The following is a 25,477-nucleotide window of genomic DNA, read 5'->3' as shown; positions in this document are numbered from 1 at the left end:
AAACAAGACAAGCTTCTTGAGTATCTTCAGCAAGAGAGATGTTTTTGCCTATTATATTAGCTCTCTGGTTCCGACTAGCTTTGGGGGAGACTATTGTCTTCCAATATGTCCAACTCTCATTAGAATAAAATGCATATTCTCTTCACTTACCTAGGTTGGGTTTGATTACTTTGAAATAGACCATGCATGTGGTTGTACTTTATTGACACTAGTTAATAGAAAATTAGACTATGGCTTTCTATTAGTGTAGTTAAACCCCCTTACCGAAGAAAAAAAATTATTGCACTCTCCAAGGTTTGAGTAGCAATGCCATCACAATAAGGCTATTGCAGTGAAAGTAACCTAGAAATGAGATATGAGTAAAACTCATCTTCTTAAATTTTGTCTCTTTAACCAAATCTATTAAGTGGCACATTTTAAATGCATGTCTATTTAGACTCACCTTTCTTTGCTTGTGTTGTGATTTTTCTTTTCCTGAAACTTTATTTTTTCTCCATGACTCAAAATTAATCTTCTCTACTTGTACTTGTATATAGAACCATACAAATAAATAATAATAAACGGCCAATCATGTTGCAATTAACTGGACTTTCCTAGCTGAAAACTGAACCCTGCAACTTGAATATCCAAATCTGTATTCTTTTTGGCATCTTTATCCATTTGGGAACACTAATGTGTACTTAGATATACATTTACCATGACTAACTACATCATTAATTATTTTAACTTTATAAATATTGTATCCTTGAATGGAAGTGTGTGGTTATTGTCATAAACATGATAATGAGCTGCTAGTGTTGGGTTACTTGAAATCAAGTTATGTTTAAATTTGATGATGGTCTTAGTTAATCAGACATTCACTAGGCAATATTACTATGTATTCAATTTTGTTCATATGAGACAGACTCTTGTGTTTGTAGTTGTCTTTCCTTTGACAGAATCACTATGGCATCTTCTCAATCATCATCTTTAGATAATGATTTTGTGATGGAGTCACCAACTTGTTGGTGTGGTTTGAAAACGCCACTAAAGACGTCCTACACTAAGAAAAATCCAGGAAGGAGATTTTTTGCCTGCCCCAAATATAATACGGTAAAGCAACTTAATATTTGTCATATTAAACTAATTGATTTGCTGTTGCGGGTTGTACTTTGTGTCATATTAATTTGGGAGTTCGTATTGTGTGCAGGAAGATGCGAGGTGTGAATTCTTCGTATGGGCGGATATTTTTCAGTTGTTAGTGGAGAACATGTTATTAAAACAGAACTCGCGGCGTAATACATGGGATGATGTATTATGCCGCGAGTATGCCGTTCGGAAAAGGGAAGAAAAAGTGAGAGAGATAGCGAAGAATCTAAAAAAGGAAAAGCGAAAGTTATTGTATTTGTACTGGATTATCACCTTTGTAATATTGTTTGCTTGGTTTGGATAAATGTAATGTAAAAAGCACGTTGTATAAATTATGTAATTTTTGATGTAGACACATTAGATTAAAAAGCATGTTGTATAAATTAGGACTTACTCTAATCTGTTAAAATAACAGTTTGAAGCTACTGCTGAGCTCGATTAAATGAGCTGAATCTATTCTCTTCAAGCCATTGCTGGCTTGTTTCCGAATCATCCGGTTTCTGAATCTATTTTGGTTGTTGATAGCAATAAACCCAGAATTTTAGATCATATGCCAAGAGGGGCAAGATATAAGTAAGATATATAATAAATCAAATCCTCGGATAAAATAATAGAACAAATTCAAATATGACATTAGGGTGGTAAGTACTGATCCAGCCTTTTTCTGCCTAAAACTAAGCTATAAACTACAAAATTATAAGCTATAAACTACTACAATTCATTCTCACGCCGGCGCCGTGTATTGGAGCTTGGATATTCATAGACTGACAAATGAACCAAGTACTTCTTAATCAAAGAGACTGAAGCACATTTCCTGCAACAAGTTCAAGGCAAAACAAATCAGATAATATGAAGAAATAGATCATAATATATATATATATATATATGTCAACATTTTTTTTTTCTCTTGTTGGAGTACATGAAAATATATAGGTGGCACATTACATTTATTAGCCCATCTAACCTAAATAAATATATAGTACTTAAGCTGACTGCTTAGGTGGTAAAGAGATGCATGCTATATAATGATATAATCAATCTTTTTGAACGCCCTATAGGCTATAATGCGTGCAGCATTAGTACTCAATTGAACAAGTAAAACTGTTATTACATTAACATGGGCAGGAAAGATCTAAGACAATGTAATTAAATTCAATGACGTAAATTAATTAAATTTAGCATGCCACTGGACACAACTACAATTTTAATATTAGAATACGAGCGGTGCAAAATTAGAGGAAAATGATCATAATGTACGTCAAGATCAAGAGCTTACTTCATCAGATTCCTCTTTCTCCTCCACCTTTTCCAGCTCTTTCTTTGGCTCCGCAGCAGCATGAGCAACAGCACCACCATCTGCACGGTGGCTGCAACTGCAAAACCATCATGAGCAGAAGACATAACGGCCAACTTCTCCCGCCCAGTAGCAATAAGTTCTGTAATGTCTGTAATGTCTTTGCCCTTGACCAGTGACAGAAGAAGCACTATCTTATCATCATCAGCTTCGGCTCCAACTGCAAACCCAGATAATTAACCATACAAAATTAAACATATGCTCCTTCAAGGTTTATAATCATAAAGCTGACAACTTGCATCAGATATTCAATGTTTCAAATAAATAATTTTATTCATATATAACAACACAAGCTATTGCCAACTCTACCAGCATTACATAAGCCCCTGGAAAAGAAAAAATACACATTACTTTCAAATAGAAGCATAAGAACCAATTGTGTTGGAAAGAAATAGAACATTTAAAAACATGAAGAAATAGAACATTATTTATCTTGGAAAGAAACTTCATTTAAAAATCACCCCAACCAAACTATAAACTCATATGTGCAATGAAGAAATGAGATGAATAAGTCAAAGAAATGGAAGCTGATAGGAGTAATAGATTACTGAGTCATGTTCAAATGTACCAAATGTTCAAATGTACCAAATCTAAAATGGCAATCTATGATAAAAAATATAACTGCATGATATAAAAAGCAAGGAAGTTATTAAAACAAGCCATTGCTGCCTTCCACCAGCAAGAAAAGTGATTATTACGCAGCAAAAGTAGCCATTGCTGCCTTCCACAGAATCACAAATAAGACGGCTGACCCATTGTCCCATTGAAGTTAATGACAAGAACTTTTGACAATGAAGCAATGGAAAAACCACCATTCATACATGTTAACCTTGAAAGAGAGATCACTAACCAGTGCAAAACTTAGGTAATTTAAACTGATATTTTCCTCAGTTGCATCATCATCAACTGCCAAAATTTTGTAGTACTCCTCCAAAAGTTGTTGGCTCATGGTACCAAAACACCTTTGATCTCCAATCTCCAAGAGGTACAAAAAATTACTCGTTGCATCTCCACAAAAAACCTTACCATTGACATACACCCATGGATACCAAAACTGCACTAGGAGGATATAAAGCCACAAAACTACCACCCAACCCTCTAAAACACAAAAAAACAGCAACTCATTCCCGGCGGCAGATCTGAGAAATACAATCATACAATGTTAGAGGATATAAAGACAAATCAATGAGAAATACAAGTATCTAAAAAGAACACTTTAAAGAAAGATTGCGAGATTCAATCATGCAAAATAATACTAAACGGGGAAAAAAAATTGCGAGATAATTAGAATGAGCTACGGCCCCAGAGTCAAGTTACTCCCCGAACTCCCAAATTCCAGCTTCTCCTTAAAAAAAAAGAAATGAGATTTCATCATTTTCAAATAAAAAGATTGCGAGATAATCAAAATTGTCATGCTATTTTCCTCTTTAACTACAACATACCCTCTCCAAGAGCTTCAAAAAATGTGGCTTCTCATCACCATGAGATTACAAATGTGCATCGAGATGGTGACACATCTGAAATAAAACAATCGTAGGGTTACAAGTGTGCATCATGATGTAATACATGGTTCCTCAGTTATTTAAAAGACACAATTAACCTCTGCAGTTGATTGTGTAAAAATGCTGTTTTGTGTTCCAACATCAACCCCATCATCAAATTGGTGTTGTTCAGATCCCGATGTCTCACCCAATTGTGTTTCATCTACCAAGATTTTCCTGGAAGTCTGAGGTCCAATACATAAATAGACAGATATTAGATTCATAATATTAACTTAAAACAATACAAAATTAGACATGATGTCATACCGATTTCTTTCTCTTTGTTGCCAACTTTTCCACTGGTGGAACCTTCCTCTTACTTGGGGGTCTCCCTTTCCCTCGAACCACGTTGGGGCTTCGTATCTTCTTACCCTTATCCAAGACGACATTTGCTTTGGCCTTCGTTTGTTCATATGCCGACTCTAGTGTTGAACCTTCACATTTTGTCTCAAACTCATCAACAACACGCAAGAAAGCACTGATTTTTTCATTATCAGAGGATATTTTGGTGGCTAATTTTGAACATCTTTTAAGCACCCGCTCATAATTCCGTGCATCTGCTCTGTCCCGCTGGTCATCGTAACTGCTTCTGACTAATGTGTATGTCCTCTTTAAGTCCTTTCTCCAACGATCCAACACATATACATTTGGCAGCACATTAATCTTTTTCAACTGACAAACTCTAAGTGCATGCCTACATAGAATCCCCCTCGTCTGAAACAGTGCACACGTGCATTTGACCTCCACCTCCTCTTCGTTATAGTAAACACAGAAATCCAAGGTTTTGATGTGGTCATCAGTAGATATTTCATCCAACACTTGGTATTTTAAAATGCACCCTTCTGTGCTTACCAACGAACAATTACAACACATTAGGCCCAGTAATTCTCTTTGTACTTCTTTGAACTTTGCATTTGTATATAACCTTTGGAACTGCTTCTCAATATTAAAATGGGACACGCAGGGAATAGTTTGGTTGTTAGAATTGAAATCAGCCATTGTCTCTAACTCCACCTTCTTTCTAAGAGCATTATCAAATTGGTCGACGAATTCCTTCAACGTGGTACCGGAATGGACATACCCATCGAAAAATGCATTCATGCTTTCCGACCTTTGTGTTGTGCTCATTCCAGCCCAGAATACACTTTTCAAGTAAGCTGGAACCCAAAAAGACCTTTCCTCATATAAGGATTGAAGCCATTTATTGCCGTGGAGATCATACTTCGTAATTACTTGACCCCAGCTCTCCTCAAATTCACCGCTGGTATGTGAGTCATATAATGCAGTATGAAGGTCAGTCTTCAACCCCGCATTGAATTGCGCATGAGATCCTAACTTCTCTGGAAGTTTGCGCATTATATGCCATAAACAATATCTGTGACGAGTTTCAGGGAATACAATGGCAATAGCACTCTTCATTGCCCGATCTTGGTCGGTTATCATGGCTTTGGGCGCCCGACCATTCATACAATCCAACCACATTCGGAACAACCACACAAAAGTTTCAGTGTCCTCGTTTGAAAGCAATCCCGCTCCTAATAATATGGACTGACCATGATGATTAACACCAACGAATGGCGCAAAAGGCATCCCGTACCTATTTGTTAGGTACGTTGTATCAAATGTTACTACGTCTCCGAAATACTCATACGCCGCTCGACTCCGAGCATCAGCCCAAAATACATTTCGTAACCTTCCCTCATCATCCAAGTCCATGTTAGAAACGAACCCATCATTCCGATCTCTCATTCTTTGGAAATACTGATTAAGTGCTTCGCCACCACCTTTACCCAACCTTAAATGTCGAGCCTTGTCAATGAAATTCCGACAATCTTTCTCTTGAAACTGAAGATTCTCAAAACCCCCCGCATCAACGACAAGAGAATAAAAATTCTTGTTCATTCGTATACCGGCTCGATCATTTAGGTCGAGGATCCTTTGACTGTATTCATCTAGATGTTTGTGAGATCGCAAGAATCTTGTCTTCTTGGGGCTCACAGTTATGTGGTTGTGCACATTTTCAACAGTGGTGAAAACCCATTTATCATTCTTGCTCAATGTCGCATTTACTCTCGCTTTACAATCCGTTCTAGTTGTTGGTCGTGGCTTCGAGATATTATTGTTCGTAGGATTGTACTTTCCGCCACGGGCACAACCAACAGTCACGTACACAGGCCTCCCTTCATCATCTTTCCTAGTCCTTTGTGTCCGTACACCAAAACCCTCTTGCTTCGCATACTGCTTATAGTAGGCTGTAAGATCTTTCATACTGTCAAATTCCATCCCAGATCTTGGTGCTTCAACTCGTACTTCATCATCATCGACAACAGTGGTACCCTCTAAATATTCATTTATGTCGAAGACCATGTCTAAAAATGGAAACATATGGATTAGCATCAAAACAAAATTACAATGATTATAATCAAGGCAAATAAAACTGTACTACCATCGGCATCAAGACAACTTTCAGCAGTCATCCGTGATGTACTTCCAAGATTTTGTTCAAATGTGGTATCGGTTGGCACAATTGACGTCGGGGGCACTTCTTGCCTCAAGTCATCTGGATTACTCGGCGGAGGGTGGTAGGACATATAAGGTGGCATATGCTGCAACAGGCACGTTGTTAGGGAAAATTGGATGACTCTAAAAAATTTAACATGTTAACTTCTGAAATATAAAAATTCAAATAAATATACCTCAAATGAATCAGAAAATGGGCTATAATCTACTGGAGTACTCGGGGAATTGTAGGGCATATTTATATCAAAAGGATGCATTCTATCTTCATTTTCCCCCATCACAATAAGGCTAAGAATGTCTTCCGATAATTTCTATCCAGTCTTCCAAGATGGCAAAAGAAGAAAAATAAAGATTAAACCCTCATACGTAATGCAAAATCTGAAAATATAAGCACTTTCTACGTAAATGAAATACAAACGTACAATTATTGTTTGAACGGAAAAAATAGAAACAAATCACTCTCAGTGAGCAGAAACAGATATTTCCAATTCATGGAATCCATCGAATCATGTAGCAAGTATTTAGTTAGTCTATTTTCATGTCTTTCTACTTGTCAAGAACAAAAAAAATGAGTTAAAATATATTCTAATCTCAGTGCTCGGAATAGTTTCTAATAGTGTTTTCATGAAACTATTGCAAGACACTTATTGGACACATTTATTTTTTTTTTTATTTTTATTTTTTTTATGAATATTGCAAAAACAATTACTTTGACAGCATCCTATCTATGCTATAGCCATATTTTGAGACTTCCTATTATTTAAGAAGTCAAAAGTTTGCTTTGTTCTCATACTGTTTAATCAAATTGGTCTTCACTACACATGAAGTTTAAAAGATTTTGTTCTTTTGTTGACATGAAACTGTTTTCTATTTTACCACATTTTCTTCTAATTAATTATACTCTTAAAAAAATATATGTTTCGGACGGAACAATTCATTGGAATGATTAACTATGATCACTAATAAACAACTTTTAAAGCAACCAAAATTAAATAAGCTCAAATATTAACTATGATCACTAATAAACAACTTCTGATCAAGCTTTCACACATCAGCATAAATATTAAATCTGAAAATTAAAATTTAGCATATTTGTTAATGACAACCTCAGTTGCATCTTGATAACATTAGGAGACAACACACAGGTTTTCCTCAATGTTTTCACATGTAAATACAGATTATAATAGCAAATATCATTTTCTGGAATTTTCTCCATGCCCTAAGCATACCCATCTCAGAAAACACAAAAATCATGATGTACATAGCATGTATGGACGGGAAAATGGTAGTATAATATTTACCTACAAAACCATTTGGCGAAACAGAGCACTCTTACCCGTCGTTGGTTTGGTCCGTTCGATCAGCTCGCGGGGAGCGGCGGCGCTGGGTAGACGTACGAGCGTCTCGAGGTGGCGCTGGGAAGAAGAAGTCGTCGCGAGGTGGCAAGCGGAAGCCGACGGACGCGGGTTCGTGGCGAGGAAGGGGGTTTCGCGGGATTCAAATATTCTTTGCTCCGTTCAAACGAGCTCACGGGACAGTGGAGGCACTGGGCACTCGGAGGACTGCCGCTCGATGGCACTGATGAGACAGACGGCGTCGCCGGGAGGTGATGGGTTGTGGAAGGAGATGCGGGTCGCGATGGAGCAGGGGTTTCGCGGCATGAGTTCAAATGGCAGAAACGAATGAAACGAATTTTCAAACCAGTCTTCAATCAAAACGCACGTTTTGATTTTTTTTTTTTAAAAAAAAAAAACGAAATCCACGTACTGAGTGCACTGAGTGCACCGCTACAGTGGATTCCGTATAGTGTTACTCAATATTTGAATTATTATCTGAAAAATGAGAAATTCTAGATTTATAAAGAGATCTTACAAAAGTTAGTATACAAACTGACGTGATTTAATATAATGCGTTAGATCTATTTTGTAATAAAACGTATTTTATAATCAAATATATCATATTAAACTATATTAATTTGTAAATTATTCTTTTGCAAGATGCCTTTGTAGACCAAGCATTTCTCTTGAAAAATATGCCTTTGTAATGCAGTTTAGCAGTTTAACAGTTCTGAAAGCTACAGATTTTGCAAGTGCAAGTCGACGCAATTGATATGATACTGAAAGTGGAGTGAAGGTTGGAACGACATATGTAGTTGCTAGTGGTTGATTGGTGCCACGTGGTATTGTACCGGTGCATGGGGCATATGTGTCGATACGATAGCAGAGGGTCGATGAAGGTTGCTTCTGGGAGATCTGAGGTCGCAGAGTCCATCTTATGGCGAGTATACAACTTGCACGTGCCGACGTTAGGCTTGAAAGTTGTATATCGACGGCCCTGTATTCTCAATCTAAAAGGAAAATTGGGAAAGAAATTAGACATAAAAATAAACCAAATATATACTATAGGAGTAGTAGAAGAGCAGGAGTAGATGATAATTTTTCTTTTCCTTTCTCTGATTCCTCATGAATAATTATTGTTAAAAAAACACTAATCACAATAATACAATGAATATTCAATTGGTTCCAAAATAACTAACATTCTGAACTTTCATCTCACTATGTTTAAGAATATATATTTAAAATGATAATATGATTATGAAATATGTCTACCAAACATGTTCACTCTTATATATATATATATATATATATATATATATATATATATATATTCCTTTAAGGAAATGACTATTAGTGAAGTTATATTTTTTATTATTTTTTTTCTTAATGGTTAAGGATGTTTAAAAAATGCATAAAAAAAGAAAAAAAAAAACTCATTTGTAGTGTGCAAATTTGGTGAGAACATTTGATAGGCACCTTTACATTGTTCTATATATATATATATATACTGGGTGAAAGTAACGTGCAATGCACGTTTGCTTAGTTTATATTTAATTTTTTTGTTAAGAACTAATTTTTTATTAATAAGGACAAAATGTTTTTGGTTAATTAAATAACGATATAATGTTTATGTAATTTATAAATAATTATACGCTGTAATATATTATAAAAGAAGATCATTAATAGAAGCTATAACATGGTCCTAAAAATAAACATTGTCCATAATTTTATAAAAGTTATTTGCATTAGATAATTTTGATTATAGGATGACGATCCAACATTTTCTTCATCTTATAATTCCTCAATAAAGAGGACATTAAAATGCCTATATTTTTTCTCCTTCAGTTTCTCTAGATCTACATAAACTTGAATTTTTCAAATATTTTTTGATAATTTCTTCACAACACTTTTAATATATGATCGATGTTCCTACAAAATAAATTTTGAATAGCTTTACATAATTAATAAAAACTCAATTTCTTTTTTAATTAACTCATATAACCAAACTCAATTTTTGAATAAAAATTTTAAAAGACACCTCTCCAACAAGTTCCACCAACTCAACTGCTGAACAACATATGTTAATTAATAGCTTTCCAGTATTATCGTCCAGTTCAACATATGCCCTAACACTTTAAATGCATTGAATATATTATTTTCAATTTGAAAAGTGTTAAATTCTAAATTAAATTAGATATCAATTATAAATTAAAATTGTAAGATACATATCGTGATTTGCAGACCCCTTGGCTTTTGCAATATATACAAACGAAGCTTTCATTGTATTTATATTCAGTTTCTTTATTACAGCCAACACATGACATGTAATAAAATACTTGGGCCAAGTCAATCACATTTATTTTCGCCTCTATTCAGAATGTTGTTTTCTACATCAAATCATAATCAATTTTTAAAATGAATGCTTGTGTAAATATTTTAATTTATTACTAATAAAATAATATTTATCTCCATGGTTGCAAACCCTTCATCAACTCTGCAATATCGCAATTCCAATTTCTTGAATACCAACAGATGACAGAGGGGTAGATGGGTATGTCAAGCATCTTACAATGATACTTTTAATTATCAAATCATTATTATCCGCCCTTAAAATTCAGAAATGAAGAATAATATAAGGAAATAAAATATATAGGTAAATTACATAAATCACATAATTAACTATAATATAAATGCATTGATATGTAATTATTAATTTGCGAGAATTATCATTGCTTCATTGTAACTGCCTTAGGAAGAAGATGATTGATTGTAAAGGTACTTAACAGACGTGATGACAGAGGCAATCCTTTATTAAAATTGAGATCAATATTAATACAAGTATATACAAAATGAAAAAATATCTAAGTTGCTTAATTATTATAAATACCGTTATTTGTAAGGTTTATAAGTTGCACGTACTATTAGGTAGAATTAATATTGTTCCATCATTTGAAGTGTAGGGATTTTTTGCTTAATTTTTTTGCGAATTGCAATTAATATTGTTCCATCATTTGAAGTGTAGGGATTTTTTGCTTAATTTTTTTGCGAATTGCAATTATAAAAGGTAATAGCTAGCTGATCAGCATTTATTAACAATTAATTGATTCTAATCAGTAATCAAATTAATTGGTTACAGAGAAATTAGTACCTATAAATAGGATGTAATCATATACGTAATCAATTATTAGACTCAGGTGGACTGTCTCTTTATGTGCTTACGAACGGCGTTAATTAATTTTAACGGAAAAACAATCAAATCTGTTAAAACAAGATTTACCGTTTCATAAGCTCTTTATATATATATATATATATATATATATATATATATATATATGTGATCTAACAGTCGTGTTGCACCCACCGATGGTTTAGCCCGACAAATTCTTCTGATAAGGTCATTTATTTTTTTATTCATTTTTTATACTCTCAAACATTAAAAAAAATTATAATATCATTAAAAAATATTTCTTTAACCACTAAATAAAAAAAAAAATTAATTGAAATCCATTGTGATAGAGATCCTCGGGACAAGTATCATTATTCATAATCTAATAATACCTTTTCAAGAAAAAGAGATATATATATATATAAAATTAAATTAAAACCTTTCCCGCACCAACGGTCCAACACCAACCGATTACACCCTGTCAATTCAACGGCCAATAATTTACGAGCGTTGACTACCAAACAAATAAGAAACATAAAAAGCACTCATTTTTCTTAACTCATTTTTCTTACCAATAACCGATTAGATATTGAGATGAGATGATTTTAGATAAAAATTAAAAGTTGAATAAAATAGTATTAAAATATTATTATTATTTTTAAATTTAAAAAAGTTGAATTATTAATTATATTTTATATAAGAATTAAGAAAGTTGTAATAATAAGATAAGATAAAATGAGCTAAGATGAAATCGTTTCTGTATTCAAACAAGACCTAAATTTACTTCTATACGAAGAGAACTGGGAGCACTTATATATATATATATATATAAAATTTATATATTAAGGAAGCTTAACAACAAAAGTAATTAACCACGAAGGCCAATCAGACAGAAGTTCCATAACTAGCATTGAAGTTCTTTCACAGGATTCCTTAGCCGAAATTACGAAACATATTATTTAAGGAACTAAACATTTTTAAATTTTAAAAAATCTAATTACCATTTCATCCAAAATAAACATAAAAATAAATCAAATATATACAATAAGAGTAGTAGAGGAGGAAGGAGTGGATGAGAGGGATCGAGGAGCAGAGAGAGGTTCTCCTCCTCCTTGGAAGATCAGTCTATACTAGAGAGAAGTTAGAGACTTGATTTTCTTTGGAAGGTTAGAGATCAGAGAAATTCTAGCTAAGCCAATGCATACATATGTGCATGATAATTATAATATTGAAGCCCCAAATCTGAGCCGGCTCTTTTCTTTCTTCTTATCCCTAATCAATAATTGTAATATTGAAGCACCAAATTTGAAAAACGTATCATGATTTTATACACCCGATTACACAAATCAATGACCAGTAATTTATGAGTATTGGACCGACGTGGTCATCTCTGCACAAATCATTAACATATTATTTACTAAAACTTAGATAATTAATAAGTTTAGCTCCATCAAATATTGTATGTAGTAGGAGTGAGATTTGCACATCATAGCCCTAAAGAGGAATGTGTGAACTTCACAAAAAGTTAGACACTCTTGAATTGAAGAAAATCTAATCTTTGTGATACAGTTTGACAATAGCAATCATAGGGTAGTTTTTTCGGGAAGTTTGTGGAAGATCACAAAAGGTGCGATGGTTTTGGCTCGTGGTAAGATAATAGACACCTATATTTAACATCCGGATCTAGTGATGTAAGAGAACTGCTACGTACAGTCCCAAGTAGGGGCATGCATGCGGACGAATGGGGCTTGATGGTAATTTACTCTTCAAATTGTGGTGAAATGTCAAAAAGGTCTCTAAAGCTCAAATTATCAGATCATCCTTCCCTCCCTCTAGCGATTCTACCCAAGAGTGGCCCGTGTTTCGTATCCTCATGATTGTTTGAAAAAGATTTTTTCTTAGCACTTGGATGGATGATCTCAAATTTTCCTGATTTCTAGTATTACTAAGCATGTTTGGGGATGAGATGAGACATCAAATTCTCATCTAATCTCATTTTATCTCATCCTATCTTATTTCCAAATATAATTCAAATACAAAATTTTCAAACTAATCATTACAACTTTTTCAATTTTTAAATAAAAAATAAAAAATAATCCCCACTTTTTAAAATCTCAAACAAAAATAATATTATAAAATTATATTCTTACAATATTTTAATTTTATAATTTTTTTTTATTTAATTTTTTTCCTTTCCTTTCCTAAAACTTAAAAAATATTCAATTCAAACTATCTCACTAGTATTCACAAATTATCTTATTACTATTCATAAAATTTTCATCCCATCTCACTCCTCAAACAAGCCTGGACTTACTTTGGTAGGATAGCACTCATCTACCCAAATGTGCTCCTTTGTGTTTTCTAGAATGCTACCACCACCCCAGGTCATTCAGTTACTTCCTTAAGATTGCTTAACAATTCTAAAAGCTTCACGGACTTCAAATCTAAAGTTCATTTTCAAGAAGAAATTGAGAAGAAACTTACAAAACAAAATATGTTTGAATTCTTATGAAGAGAAGCTTAAATAAAATAAAATAAAATAAAATATATAATTTACAAGCCATGCATATTGATAGACAAGATGATGAGGATTAATTACATCCAGCCTAGTCTGCTTTAGATGTATGACAAACTAGTCCTGCCTTCATGCATATCTCAAACAGGTATAGGGGGGGATTCACTTTTACTGGTCTCAGTGAAAATAAACAATAAACAAGAAAATTAATCAGCTTTACATAACAGGAAGGACCGTTTGTTAGTTTTATCTGATTCTATTGAGTGGGAAAGCCGTGTGTTTTTTTTTCAGATATAAGGGAACTCATCAATTTGGATGATGTTATGGATGAACTTGGACTACGTCCCAATGGAGGCCTTATATACTGCATGGAGTATCCTTTTTCAATTTCTGTAACTTTTTAATGGCCTTTCCTCTTTGTTTTTGATGATTGCATTTATGTTTGATAGTCGTCGTGTTAAAGATTTATGGTGGGCAGCGTAGCTGATTTCATTTGCTGAATAAGTTGCATTGTTGCTAGATGGAGAATCTGCTACCGATAAATCTGCAAAGAAACCCGGCTGCCTTGGGATAGGCAATAAAATTTCACTGCTTAACATTAGAACCACAGAAGACATGTTTGGCCTATCTTCAGGTCTTTGCTGCACACATAACAGACCCACTTGGATTTATAGCAAATTTTTTAACCGGTAATCAGATTGATTGGGGCTGTTTTATTTCTAGATTTTCTTGGTTTATTTGTTACTGATATTCTAAGAAGTTTCTAATCAAAACCGAAATTTTTTGTGTTGGGATGAGAATTTTCTGATAACTTTGTCTGTATGAATTAGTTAAGTTCGTGAGTTTTCTGACATGCTGACTTTGAGTTTGGGTAGTTTGAGTAAATGTAGAGTTATTTTTCCATATCTTCTTGTGTAAAGGAAGGATTGTCCACATAATTTTTGTTTTTTGTGAAATTTCCATCCATTGATAGATTGATGATCTTTATAAAATTTTCCTCTCCCAGTCTTGATTTTCAGGAAGGATGCCTTTTTGCCTTTTGAATTTTCCATCCCGCGTCTTTGATAATCTTCATTTATTATGATAGAATTGTTCGATAGATATTGCAGAATTCACTTCATATTTCTCTATCACTTGAAACATTACAATTTGAAATCACAATAATTGAATTTCTGAATCAAGTGGATTCTTGGAGAAATCCAAACCCCCTAAACTCTTAACTTATTTATATGCAAAATGCAATCCGAACAAGCAGTTTCAACAGATGATGAAAAAAAAAAGAATAGTTGCAACACAAACAGTTTCAACATAAAGCCAAACGTCGTTGTATCCTAAAAGTTATCTAGCATTCCAAAACATCGTTTCTAGGAATGTTCTAGTTCTACTCGTTATCGATAATTTGTCATATGCATGTAGAAATAAAATTCTAAAAATAGGGTTGCTTCCCACACTCTTGAAAATAAATAAATTAGAATTGGAGAGACATTTCTAAATATATTAGAATTTTATAAAATTTTGCAAAGCATATGGGGATTATAAATTTTTTTGGAGGGGCCATTTTCTATATATATAAAATTATGATTAAAAATTAGGTTATGTTTATTTTTCAAAAACTTTTGGGGGGCCATGGATAAAGGTAGGTCTGCCACTGGTGGCAACTGATCTTTACTAATGCTGATCTGTATGTAGTGTGTGATTCATAAAAAACAGCGTCTAAGCAAAGCTAAACGACATCAAAATGTTATACATGTATAAAAGAGTACAATACCTAACGTACCCATGTTTTGATCATAGACTTTTGGTTGGCTCACTCAATCAATTCATCGTCAAGCATTTTGATGGGGATGTGAGCAAGCTTGCGCCATTCTTTTCCTTTTCTTCTTCTCCATCTTCTCTTCGTTAATAAAGGACATTCATAGATATATAGCTCAGAAAGGGAAGTGAGGTGTTGAAGCCCCTCTTCTAACATGCAGTACTCCAGCTTTGGACAGTAATGGATTGTCAGATTTTCAAGTGAGGTGAAGCGTTGAAGCCCCTCTTGTGAGATGCACTTGAGATTGTTGCAGGACGAGATAAGCAAACTTTTTAGAGAGGTGAGGCGTTGAAGCCCCTCTTTTGAGATGCACTCCAGCTTTGGACAGAACATGATTGCCAGATTTTCAAGTGAGGTGAGGTTCTCAAATCCGTTCTTGTCGAACGACGTCAAATTTGGGAATTCAGAAATCTCCAGATGGATCAGATTTGTGGGAAGCAACCCCTTCTCCGGAAAAGACACCACATCTCACTACAAGAAAATGGCTCTATTGCGGCGATTTTTGGTCTGCTGCAATAAATGTCGCCGCAATAAGTCATTATTTACGGCGATAGGTTTGGTCGACGCGGCTTCCAACCCGTGCGTATTATTGTCCTTTTTTGCGGCGATTTTATGCTTATTTGCGGCGAAAATTTTCGCCGTAAAAAAACTTTTTACTTTTGCAGCGATTTTAACGATACTTACGGCGAATTTAACCGCCGCAAAATCCCAAAATGTTCTGCCGACGCATAAGTTCGCTGCGAATCTGATTTTAATGTAAACGGCGCCATTACCTCCATCGATTTTCAGACTTCCCCCCAAATCCCTATTTCCCCCCAAATCCCGATTTCCTTCGTCCCCATTTTGGCGTACCAACTTGTTCTCGCCCCTGTTCGGGCCCGGCGATTCTGGAGCAAAAATTCATCCCAGGCCCCTCATTCCAGACTTGAAGCAGCAGCGGAGTCAGTGCCTCCTCGCGGTCCGTTTCCGAGTGATTGTTTTGGGAAGGCCAATATCGGCGGTCGAGATCATCCATCGACACTTGTAAGTGGTTCCCTTTAAGAAATTGCTCTCCCCCTTCATCCTCGCATGAGCTGCTTATTGCAAAAATTATGCATTTTGGTGGGTACTGATTAAGAGTGTGTCGAACATTCACTGCAGTCTTAATGGATTTGTTGATCTCTAGCTTATGCATTCTGGTTTCTGAGTGATAATTTTTTTTTGTTGATCTGTAGCTTATGGATTTTGAGTTCTGTTTGGTTTATTCATCAACCCTTCACTGGTGCATTGTTTGTGTTTGTGTTTTAGTCGACTGTCTTTGAAGTTCCAAACTATTATATGTAAACTTTATCTGTTGTAAATTTTATCTCACTATTTCCTACAAATATATTCCCCAACTGAGCTAAAATTTTATCTCTTGTAAATATGTAAACTATTTCTCTTACTATTTCACCATCAAGAAACGGAATGGGAGAAATATACAAAACCTCCTCCAACTATCATCAAATTTAAAATCACCTCTCAAACTTTTCATACCGCAAACTTTTCAAAAATTATAGTGTATTCCCTTTTCCCTCAAATGAAGATATTGCCTTTAGAACTTCTAAAAAAAGGGTGATGCTACACCCACTGAGAAGTCTCACCGAACAGCCTATTTCTTTTTTTAAACCTCTTAAATATTTTTAGAAGTAAAAATATTATCAAGTCATTAAAAAACAATTCTTTAACTATTAAGCAAAAACAAATACTAATAGATAAGAATCCTCGATAGCACTCATTGAATTAGAACATATTCTCCTAAAAGAATCTATTAAATTCCAAAATTGATTTTGGCATTTGAAAAAAAAAACCCCTATATATATATTATCTCCCATCTAATCTCCAACAATATTTATAGCACTCATTTCATGGAAAGGTCACCATAGATCATGAAAATCAAACAGATAGATCATTGTGAAAAGATGTACTGGCCAAGAAATCTGGGCAAACTTACTTTCTTTGCCCTACATCAAGCGCAAGCTGGGCAACTGCCCAAACTGTAGATGCTTTATAAATGTATATATATATATATATAATATCATATATGAGGGTTTTATATATAAATTTTGGCCCTGCATGCATAGCAGCAGCTAGCTGATATATATATATATATATATATATATGAGACCCTAAAACCTTAGTAAGTATGATGCAGTACTAGTGTTCTTACTCCAAAGCTACTTATTAATAGTTAATCATTCACAATACCTCCCCCCCTCATACAATAAAGAGCACAAGCTAGCAGTGCGACATAACCCGATCTGATTTACGTATAAGCAGATGATAAGATAAACTTATCATTCTGGTTTCATCCCAAATTAATTTGTAGGTTTTGGGTGGAAAATGATTCAATAAAGCTAGGGAATAATGGTACATAGGAAAAGGAGGTGGGGGTTCAAGTATTAATCGTTCTGTTCTTTAATTTTGTCCTCCTAATTAAATATAACTCAATAATAATTAGTTAAATGGATATTTTTTTTCGAAGTTCTCTTAAAATATATATACATAGGCATAGAATCATCAAAAATTTGGACAACACTACTAAAATAGTCGATATTAAGGATGTAAATAAAGCACATTTATACTTTAATCACTGGCAAAGGTCTGAACATGGAGAAGTTCATCGATCCATTATAAAAATGAATTATGGGTCGAATGTCAATACTAGTACGTACTAGATGCCTATGATGATCAATAGTGGATTATTATTAATTGTTAATATATAGATCATTGATATTGATGATCATGTGGGTGAGTTTGATTGCGTTATCTTTCTAGGTCCTGAATATTAATCTTGTGGTTATATATATGTATCTATCAACTTATATGTCATGTTGAGTTTGATGCATATCTACTAGTTCATGATGATCATGTTAGGTTACAAGACTGTTAAAAATATTATGGGTTTTATATTTGTGTCATATCATAAATTAATATTAATATGTATTGATGTAAGAAGTCTGAACGCCACATTCATGATCACTTCCTCGTGCTAAATCCAGCGGTGATTTTTAGTACCTCATAAATCCCTCTTTACACTTTCTTATCTCATATGTATATAGAATATCGTAATAACCTATCATAACATCCTTCACCGAGACGAATAGCAGAATTTGACGAGTCTTCTTTTTATTTAGATGGACAAAAGCTGGATGAATTTGGGTGATAGACTTGTATCACCTGCATATGCTGAAGGGGTTAAAAATTTCCTCACAATGGCACAAAACCATTGTGAGGAAAGTGATCGCATTCGGTGTCCCTGCCGTATATGCTGTAATAACCACTTCTTGCCTATATTTGAGGTGGAGTCTCACTTGTTCATAAAAGGGATCAATCCAAATTACACTCAGTGGATATTTCATGGGGAGGAGGAAACACTCCCCATCATTGACGACGACACCGATCCCGGGGTTGGAGTTGAAGAGAAGTACATTGATGACATGGACCGTATGTTAGATGACATCCGAGCAGGCACATTCGAAGATGCACCTGAAGACAACACTACATCGTCAACTCAGCCATCAATACCACATCCCTCCCCAAACTCAACTTTTGACCAACTATTACAGGATGCTCGACGTCCTCTTTTCGACGGCTGCACTAAATTCTCAAAGCTCTCATTCGTTGTGAAGTTGTTACATATTAAAACGCTTGGTGGGTGGTCAATCAAGTCTTTTGATATGCTCATAAGCCTTCTGCGGTCTGCGGATGAACACCGCCCAAGCAAGCATATTTTTTATATTTGTTTATACTTGTATCACTTGGATTGTGGATGCAAGTGATATGTTTGTTCATGATTAAAGTTGTAAGAGACATTAGCTGCTCCCATTTGTAAGACATTATTGCCTTCCATTAATGCACCATATGCCAGTTTATAGTAACCTTAAAGGGTATGATGTATTGATGATGTATTGGATGAGAACTTGAATTTATATATATTAATGTACAACATTTTATGCTTACAAGTATTGGATTAAAGTACTATTTGGTAATGTTGTGAATCAGTTGGAGCAGGGAATTAGGTACCCACTACAAATTTTGCATTCTGTACGTATACTGCCGATTTTAGGTTCAAAATCTCTTTTGCGGCGATTTAAAATTCACTGCAAAAAGATTTAATCTAATAAAAATCAGTTTTTGCGGCGAACAAGAGTGGACGTCAAAGCAATCTAACAATCAAAACGATTTTGCGGCGATTATTATTTCGTTGCAAAAAGAAATATTCCTCATCTGCGGCGAACATAGTTGGACGCCAAAAACAAAGTCATATGACGAGATTTATTTGCGGCGACTAAAAGTCGATGCTAATAAGTGTTAGCAGCGAAAAATAGTCGCCGCAAATAAATTGGGGCTACTATTTGCAGCGTTTGTAAAATCGCTGCGACAAAAATATGCGCTATTTACGGCGATTATTTGGGTATTCGCAACAATCTAAAGTGCTGCAAATACTTTTTTGCAGCGATAGAAGAGTGAAATTCAATCATTATTTGCGGCGAAATTAAGTATATTTGCGGGGGAAAAAATCGCTGCCAATAAAAATTTTTGGCGACGAATTTTTCATTTCGCTGACAAATTTTTTAAAAGGCGCAACAACTGCGACGGAGTGCCGACGCAGCATAAATCGCTGCAAATAAGTATTTGCAGCGATTTTATGCATTATTAGCAGCGATTTTAGGCGCCGGGAAAGGCTCTGTTTCTTGTAGTGTCTTCCGGTCCGCCTCTAATCATCAAATTTCTAAGAGAGGCATGATTTTGCAAACTCCACCCCATCCGACTCTCAACGAGTTTCTCACAATTCCAAATATTAATCTCATTCAGACTGGAAGGCAAGCCCCCTTCTGGAAACGTCTCAATATTTTTACACCCTTCTATAGAAAATTCAGTAAGAGATGGAAGGAGCATGTGCATCTTTTCAGGTAGCGATCTCAAACTCTCACAATAACTGATCTCTAAGATTCCAAGGTTGGTGGCGTGCAATCCTCCTCTCGGAAATGACACAAAATTAGGACACTCTGAGATACGTAGAGATGACAAGGCCACTAAATCATGTTGATGTACTTGTTCTGCAACTGTAAGAGATTCTAGATCCGTACAACTTCGGATTCTCAGATCCTTAACATTTAGGAATATATCCATTGGAATGGACCGAAGAGAACCACAATTGATCAAGTACACAACTTCAAGGCATGAATAGTACAAGTTCGTTGGGAGCCCTAACTTCTTGCAATTGTTTATTTCAAGAGTTTTTAACGTAGAGGGTAGACCACCCACTGGAAGAGACATATGTGAGAAAAAGTCACCCATATCCACTGCATCAAATCCTCCAATTCTGAGCTCCTTCTTTACATGAATTGGCAGTTCCCTTAATATATCCTCCCTACAATTTATCAGCTTCAATTGACATATAGCTGGAGCCCTTGGGAGTGAAGCCAGCATCTTCGGACAGTCTATAATCTGAAGGATACCCAAAGAAGGAAGGTGAATGGGCAAATCTCCCGTTAGCTTTGAGCATTTCCGAATATAAAGCTCCTCGAGACTATGGAAAGCTCCTCCTTCATTTTCGGCACCAAAAGAAATCCATTTCTCCCAATTCAACATCTGCTCAAATTTCAAAACTTTCAATGCCCCAAACGGCTTAATAGAAGAAGAACCAGTACTTCCGTAAAACTCTTCACCCACTGCAACAATTACATCAAAACCAACAATAGAGAGGTTTTGTAAAGAGGGTAGCTGCCCAAGTGCTGGTAAGCTGCAACAATATTTACAGTTTTCCAAATGAATAGACGTTACATAAGGGAAGGAATGATCCCCTACCCAATTTGGAAAACATCCACCCATGTAGTAATTTATTGTGAGACTTTTCAAGTTTCTATGTGGTTGCAGACCGTTGAGTACATCTCTTTGACTTTCTGAAATCTCAGTATTTAAACCTTCTTTCCAGTTTAACGCTAACTCTTTAAGGTCCATTTTATTCCTCAAGTATGCACCTTCTGCATCGGTGAAGGATTCAACATTTTCAAGATCCGAGATAGAAAGTGCTCCTCGAAGATTTGCAAGCTTTCCCAATTCTCTAATGCTACACCCAGTGCGTTTGCTAACGACAAACTTGGTTAATGTCTGGAGACATTTTAGTTTGCCCATATGTATCGGCATCTCCATTATGGCAGTTCCAGTCAAATCAAGATGGCGTAAATTAACGAGTTTTTGCATGTCTCTTGGCAATGTTTCAAGATCTGGAGAATGAGATAACTTCAATGTCTGCAAATTGTACAACTTACATAAAGATTCAGGCAACCTTTTAATTCCCGAATTAGAAATGTCCAAATAACGTAACTGTGTAATTTTTCCAATTGATTCTGGCAACTCGTACAGCCTCCAGTAGTGAGATAGGGAGAGCACCCGTAAACGACCTAACTTTGGCAACACATCACGAAAAAAACTTTGAATTGTGTAACTTGGTGACGATTCTAATGCCAAAAACGTACGCAATTGCATAGCTTCTTGAGGAGCCTTGAACTGCTGGATGTTCTCATATGGAGTTGGAACATATGACACATGACGAGTCTTGTTAACGATTCGGGGAGAACTATCAACCTCCAACCTAAATGTAAATTCACCAGATACAAATTTTGCCAAGTCATTGATGAGATCATGCATCTGAAAGCTAAATTCATCTTCACTCGACTTTTGAAATAATGATCTTGATACAAGAGTGTCAAAACAATCATCACCAATTTCTTCCATTGTTTGGTTTTCAGTCTCGTGGAGAAGACCTTCTGCCATCCATAATAAAACTAATTGATCTTTTTTGAAGGGATAGTCTTTTGGAAATATTGAACAGTAAGCAAAACACCGTTTTATATATGAGGGAAGGTGTTTATAGCTTAATCTTAGAGCAGGAAGAATTTGTATTTCTTGATTTGACAAACTCCATATCTCACTATTCAAAACCTTACACCATTCACTAACATCAACTTTGGATCGCAAGAGCGCCCCAATTGTTTTTATTGCTAAAGGTAGACCTTTACATTTTTGTACAATTTGTCGACCTAAATCTTCAAACTCTAAATGCATATAGGAGTTAGCATCATGCAGAAATGCATGTCTTGCAAATAGTTTCCAACAATCCTCGTCTTGTAATTCCTTTAGATGATGAATTTCAAAAGCACACATGGCTGATGCAACATCAACATCTCGCGTTGTTACGATGATCCTACTTCCTTGTGCCCCAGATTTAAAGGGGTTGCTTAATATCTCCCAATCAGTGTACTTCGTATTCCAAACATCATCCAAAATGATTAGGAATTTCTTTCCCATCAATTTCTCCTTTAGTTGAAGTTGAAGCCGATTTAGATCTTTAATATCACTGGTCGAAGAAGTTACTGCTTCCAGAATTGTTTTCGTTACTTTAAACATATCAAAGTCTTCTGAAACACAAACCCATGCTACAGGGTGAAAATGCTTTTGGACCGTTTTGTCATTGTATACAAGCTGAGCAAGGGTGGTCTTGCCCATTCCCCCCATGCCTACTATGACAATCACACCTATCTCATTGTCACTAGCATCATCATGAAATAACTTATTAATTATTTCATCCTTGTCATCATTTCTACCACAAATATCTGAATCTTTTACCAAAGAAGTAGTGGGCAATCTTTCAGATGCTATCCTTCTGGCGGTACTAGCTTGTACTAGACCCATGACATTATGCTGACTTGCTAGATTTTCTAATCTCTCAGTTACCCATTTTATCCTTACTTCTATCTTCTTAAAAAAAAGAGAAGTATGGATGGAGTTTCGTACCTTACTTGCAATATTGGTTCCAAATTCAGCATCTAATTTGGATTGTAAGGCTTTTGTAGCAATCTCATCCAAGACGTCCTCTGCATCATAGACAGCATCCTACTGCATTGATGGAGTTGTATATAAGCGCAGCTGATATATGGAGGAATAGGTTTAGTTTCGTGGACCAACACCACCTGATTGCACCAGGTTCTCATGGTATATAGTGGGGGCTACCAAAAAAGTAGGAAGTTGCCTTTGGAAATTAAAGAGAGATGAGAATCAAGTTCCGCCATTTGCTTTATTGATAATAAAGTCAGATGATATTTTTTAATCATCGGCCTATAACGGAGTCATGTCCACTGTTTTCCAAAGGCAAAAATCAAAGTCTAAAGAAATAAGCAATAAACCACAAATAAGAAGAGGAACTTCATATTTTCCTAAGCTCTCTTCAACTTGCACTATATTCCAGTTTGTTTAAAATTAGCTTAGCTTTATAACGAAGGAATTAAGCACATAGCCACATGTTATAATAATTGGGCCTACCAAAAATAATGAAAGAAATGCCAATTAGGAAAGCATAAGTACTAATTATTTCGTGGTGGTTGCCTTCGGAAATTAAAGAGAGACGAGAATCAAGTTCCGATGGCCAATGTTTATATAGCATTATTTATCTGTCCAATATCCTTTTGAGAAATTATAGTTGCAGTCGTGAGTGTGTAAATGCCGGACAATCATTTTAAAAAAGTGAACAAATACGACATCTACATGAAAAATTAATTAATTTTTTAATAGTAAATCTCATTCTTTTTCAAAGCCACTGCACGACACTTGAACATTCTACGACTGTATGTAGCGTTACTCTATTCCTTTATGCCTAATCATGTTTTACAAATTTTTTAAACTATCTTATCTCGTTTCAATGTCCAAACATCATTAATTCAAGAACAAACAATATTTTTAATTTTTAACATTTTCATCTAATTATTACAACTTTACCAAATTTCTAAATAAAATAAAAAAAAATTAAATTTTTTCAAATACCAAAGTAAAAACAATATTAAAAAATTATATTCTAATCCTCTTTTAATTTTATTCAATTTTTTTTCTAATTTTTCAAAATTTTATAAAAGTTTTAATTCAAACAATTTATTTACTATTTATAAATTATCTTATTAATATTTACAAGTTTTCCATCTTATTTATGTAACTAAACGAGGCCTTAAAATTAGCTTTACAGCTAAGGAAGCACATAGCCACATGGTATACTAGGGCCTACCAAAAATGAAATGCCCAAGGAAGGTAGTTGTTCTAATTTCATGGACGATGCCTTGGAATAGAGATATGAAAATAAAGTTCCGACAATCAATTGTGCAAGGCAACTTACTTCATTAACTAACCATCCTTCTTACGCCCAAATTGAGTGGACTACAAAAAAGGTATTGGTTCTAATTTCATGTTGGGAAGAGTTTAGTTGAGATGTAAATAATAGTATTTAATAAATTTTATTATGATGTGTTAATTTTTTTAAGTTGAGATGAATTTAGTTTTTATGATTAAAATGTATAAAATAAGTTCATATGAATTTAATTTTTTTTTATAAAAAATTGAAAAGGTAGCAATCCCATTAATATCTATATAATATCAAGATTATTATTATATAATCCGGCTTCTTCTGCTGGCTAGAATTAAGTTATTAAAACCATGCTTAGATCACATTACCTAAATTAAATAAACATTTTTACTTTTCTACAAGGATTAGAAAAATTTGACTAGTCTAGCCTACGTTGCAATGATTAATTAAATGATTTTTTGTTGTTTTAGTATATTCTTAAATCCAATTAGGAAAAGTGGGTGAGATCATGTAGTAGGTGTTTTAGGCAAATATGAATAAATAAATAATAAATATGGTTTTTAAATAGATTTTTATAAGCAAATTACATTAAATAGATTATTATTATTATTTTTAAATAGTAGGTGTTTTGGCAAAACCAAGGAGGTGATGATTTAAACTGTTTGATTGGTGGGTTGAGAACTAACCACAAAGACCAATAAGGCAGAAGTTCCGATCATCCACTTCATGAATTCTAAGCCAATGCATATATATTTGCAATATGAGCAAATTGATCTACTAATCTCAATCTTGCAAATTTGGCACTTCAGAGAAATACTCTCAGTTTAATTTGTAGAATTGCATCCCAATTGTTGGTGGCCTTAAATCATCCCAATTTTTTTATTTTTTCTAATTGTCATATCTTTTAATATATATTTATATATGTATGTATTAAAGATAGATTATTACG

General features: G+C 34.5%; 2 protein-coding genes and 1 pseudogene across 2 annotated transcripts; all 3 read right to left on the bottom strand.

Annotated features, from left to right (window-relative positions):
- Positions 1-1,800: 1,800 nt before the first annotated feature.
- LOC121240912 lies at positions 1,801-3,431 on the bottom strand (annotated as a pseudogene).
- A 172-nt stretch (positions 3,432-3,603) lies between these two features.
- On the bottom strand, positions 3,604-6,821 carry LOC121240911 (protein FAR1-RELATED SEQUENCE 6-like). The gene is made up of 5 exons (XM_041138432.1): positions 6,720-6,821; positions 6,470-6,629; positions 4,291-6,392; positions 4,083-4,208; positions 3,604-3,621 (listed from the first exon to the last, which is right to left on the bottom strand). The coding sequence occupies exons 1-5, from the start codon at positions 6,819-6,821 to the stop codon at positions 3,604-3,606; spliced, it is 2,508 nt and encodes an 835-aa protein (XP_040994366.1).
- Positions 6,822-20,063: 13,242 nt separating this feature from the next.
- LOC121240910 (putative disease resistance RPP13-like protein 1) lies at positions 20,064-23,051 on the bottom strand. The gene is made up of 3 exons (XM_041138431.1): positions 20,774-23,051; positions 20,693-20,707; positions 20,064-20,659 (listed from the first exon to the last, which is right to left on the bottom strand). Exons 1-3 carry the CDS (start codon positions 22,914-22,916, stop codon positions 20,064-20,066), a joined length of 2,754 nt encoding a protein of 917 aa, XP_040994365.1. The 5' UTR covers positions 22,917-23,051.
- Between the last annotated feature and the right edge of the window lie 2,426 nt (positions 23,052-25,477).

The sequence above is a fragment of the Juglans microcarpa x Juglans regia genome, chromosome 7S (genome assembly GCF_004785595.1).
Source record: "Juglans microcarpa x Juglans regia isolate MS1-56 chromosome 7S, Jm3101_v1.0, whole genome shotgun sequence".
NCBI classification, from domain to species: Eukaryota; Viridiplantae; Streptophyta; class Magnoliopsida; order Fagales; family Juglandaceae; genus Juglans; species Juglans microcarpa x Juglans regia.
The sequence above is the reverse complement of the archived record's forward strand: the minus strand, read 5'-3'. Positions and strand labels throughout refer to the sequence as shown.